We start from the raw sequence: 2,500 nt of genomic DNA on the forward strand, positions 1-2,500 counted from the left end.
TCGTTCTGATACCCAGCTACATTATTGGCTTTATGCCTATCTTTGCCATTGCCGTCACGGTTACCATGTCAATTTTATTATGTTCAATATTACTGTTTGAGTAATTATCAGTTATCGTTTCCATTAAAAGAATAATCCCCATTAGGAAGTCTGTTATCACGTTCATAATTACTAATATCATTATTACCACTAGTATTACTAGTATTGTTATCATCAGTACCACTACTATACAACTGACACACAGTTGCCGTATGCTTTTCGGTGAAACTATCAACAACATAATGTTCTTCTTATCATGATTAAAATCATTTAACATTCATAATGCCATTAGTGTCACCAACATCACTATCATTATCCTTGTTTCTGTTATTTTCACCACCGATGTAAACATCATTGCCATTAACACTATTTAATTCTTCTAATCAGCCAGTCTCTTAGCTTCTTCCTCTGCTCGCCATTCCTGTATATAATCTATTATTTAATCAGCAAAAATACATTTCTTACAATGATTATTTAGTATCAGGGTTACAGACTAATCTTGGCTATGACACTTAGTTCCAGCAATTCTGTCTAGTCATTATCATTAGCGTTAGTGTTCTTCATAATCATCTTAACTATTACTAGTAATAACATCATTATTATTATTATCGTCATTATCATCATTATTGTCAATATTATTGTAATTAATATCATTATCATTATTATTATTATGATTATATTATTATTATATTATTATTATTTATTTATTATCATTATTATATATTATTAATTATTATATATTATTATTATTATTATTATTATATTATATCATATCATACATCATCATCATCATCATCATTATATATATATCTATCATCATATATTATTATTATATTATTATTATTATTATTATTATATATTATTATTATTATTATTATTATTATTATTATTATTATATTTATTATTATTTATTATTATTATTATATTATTATTATTATTATTATATATTATTATTATTATTATATTATTATTATTATTTATCATTATTATTATTATTATTATTATTATCATTATTATTATTATTATTATTTTATTTTATTATTATTATTATTATCATTATTATTATTATTATCATATTATTATTGTTATTATATTATTATTATTATTATTATTATTATTATTATTATTATTATTATTATTATTTATATTATTATTGTTATTATCATCATTATCATCATTATCATTATTATTACTATCATTATTGTTTTTGCTATTATCATTAATATTACCATTATTAACATTAGTATTAGCATTAACATTATTATTATTATTATTATTATTATTATTATTATTATTATTATTATTATTATTATTATTATTATCATTATGTTATCATAATTATTATTATTATTATCATTATTATCATTAGCATTAATTACTTTCAGTATCATTATTTTCTATATCATTATATTATCATCATCGTTATTATTATCACTGTCCTTTTTTATCATTATTATCAAAATGATGATAATGATTATTATGATTATCATTATTATTATCATTATTATTATTATCGTTCTTTACTATCAATTATCAATAGTTCACACTGGAAATTATTTGTATCTATGGCATCATTATCATCATCATTATTCCCAATGTGTTTTTGTCATTGTTTTTATTTCACTTCTTTGTTAGTCTCAGCATCAAGATAATCTTTTATTAATGTTATTTCAGAACCATTATGAATATTCATAACACTAGTATAATATTCACACAGTGACTAAGACTCCTAATTCAATGCTCATATAATATTCTAACGCTTATATACGTCTACAAACAAACAAAAAATAACACAGATGTATATACAGGAGGACAGACACATGAAACCTACTTAGTCGTGTTCAGTGATTATCTTTTTAAATAATTAAATAAATGCTGGTATAGTATCATGAATTTGCTAAGTGAAAATTTTCCATTACAGACTTACAAAATCGTGCACGTGCATTGACATTACAAATGATTACAAATGATTATGATACTTTTTCGTTTTTTTTCTCTCTATGAATTGCTAGTCAAACGTATTGGCGAGACACGGATGAGGAATTTCGAAAATGAGGTAATTTTATGAATGAGGCTGAACTTTCGTCTGTAGATGTAAAATGCTTGGCGCCGATTGGTCGAGATTCTACCTGTGAGGACGAAGATGGAAATGCAACAGAGGACAAAGTACGTAAATGGAAACGAAGAACGAGGTGTTATTTCCTTGGAAGTGGCTCCCAAAGTGACCATACATTCCAACAAGAAAAAAAAATGATGACGAAATGCAAATCTAGTTATGAGCTAATTTGTGAATGAGAGACACATGCACCATTCTAAAATTAAAATAATAATAATAAATAAAATAAAATAAAATAAAAAGATCGGAGGTTATAAACAGACCTGCTTTCAAGCTGCCATTCTTAGCAGAAGATTTCGCTTGAGTTGGAAATTTATAAAAGGAGAGAATAACATTAATTAGAAA

General features: G+C 23.4%; 1 protein-coding gene across 3 annotated transcripts in view; it reads right to left on the reverse strand.

The window, feature by feature from the left end:
• Positions 1 to 2,500, reverse strand: part of LOC119595856 — a 17,811-nt gene that overhangs the window by 1,432 nt on the left and 13,879 nt on the right. For 2 of the 3 annotated variants that reach the window (XM_037945054.1, XM_037945055.1), the window contains exon 7: positions 2,419 to 2,454. The exons of the other annotated variant lie outside the window; for it this stretch is intronic. In XM_037945054.1, the coding sequence (XP_037800982.1) occupies positions 2,419 to 2,454 (36 nt within the window). The remainder of the gene's footprint in view (positions 1 to 2,418; positions 2,455 to 2,500) is intronic. 3 annotated transcript variants of the gene reach the window in all.

Source organism: Penaeus monodon, chromosome 36, assembly GCF_015228065.2.
Source record: "Penaeus monodon isolate SGIC_2016 chromosome 36, NSTDA_Pmon_1, whole genome shotgun sequence".
NCBI classification, from domain to species: domain Eukaryota; kingdom Metazoa; phylum Arthropoda; class Malacostraca; order Decapoda; family Penaeidae; genus Penaeus; species Penaeus monodon.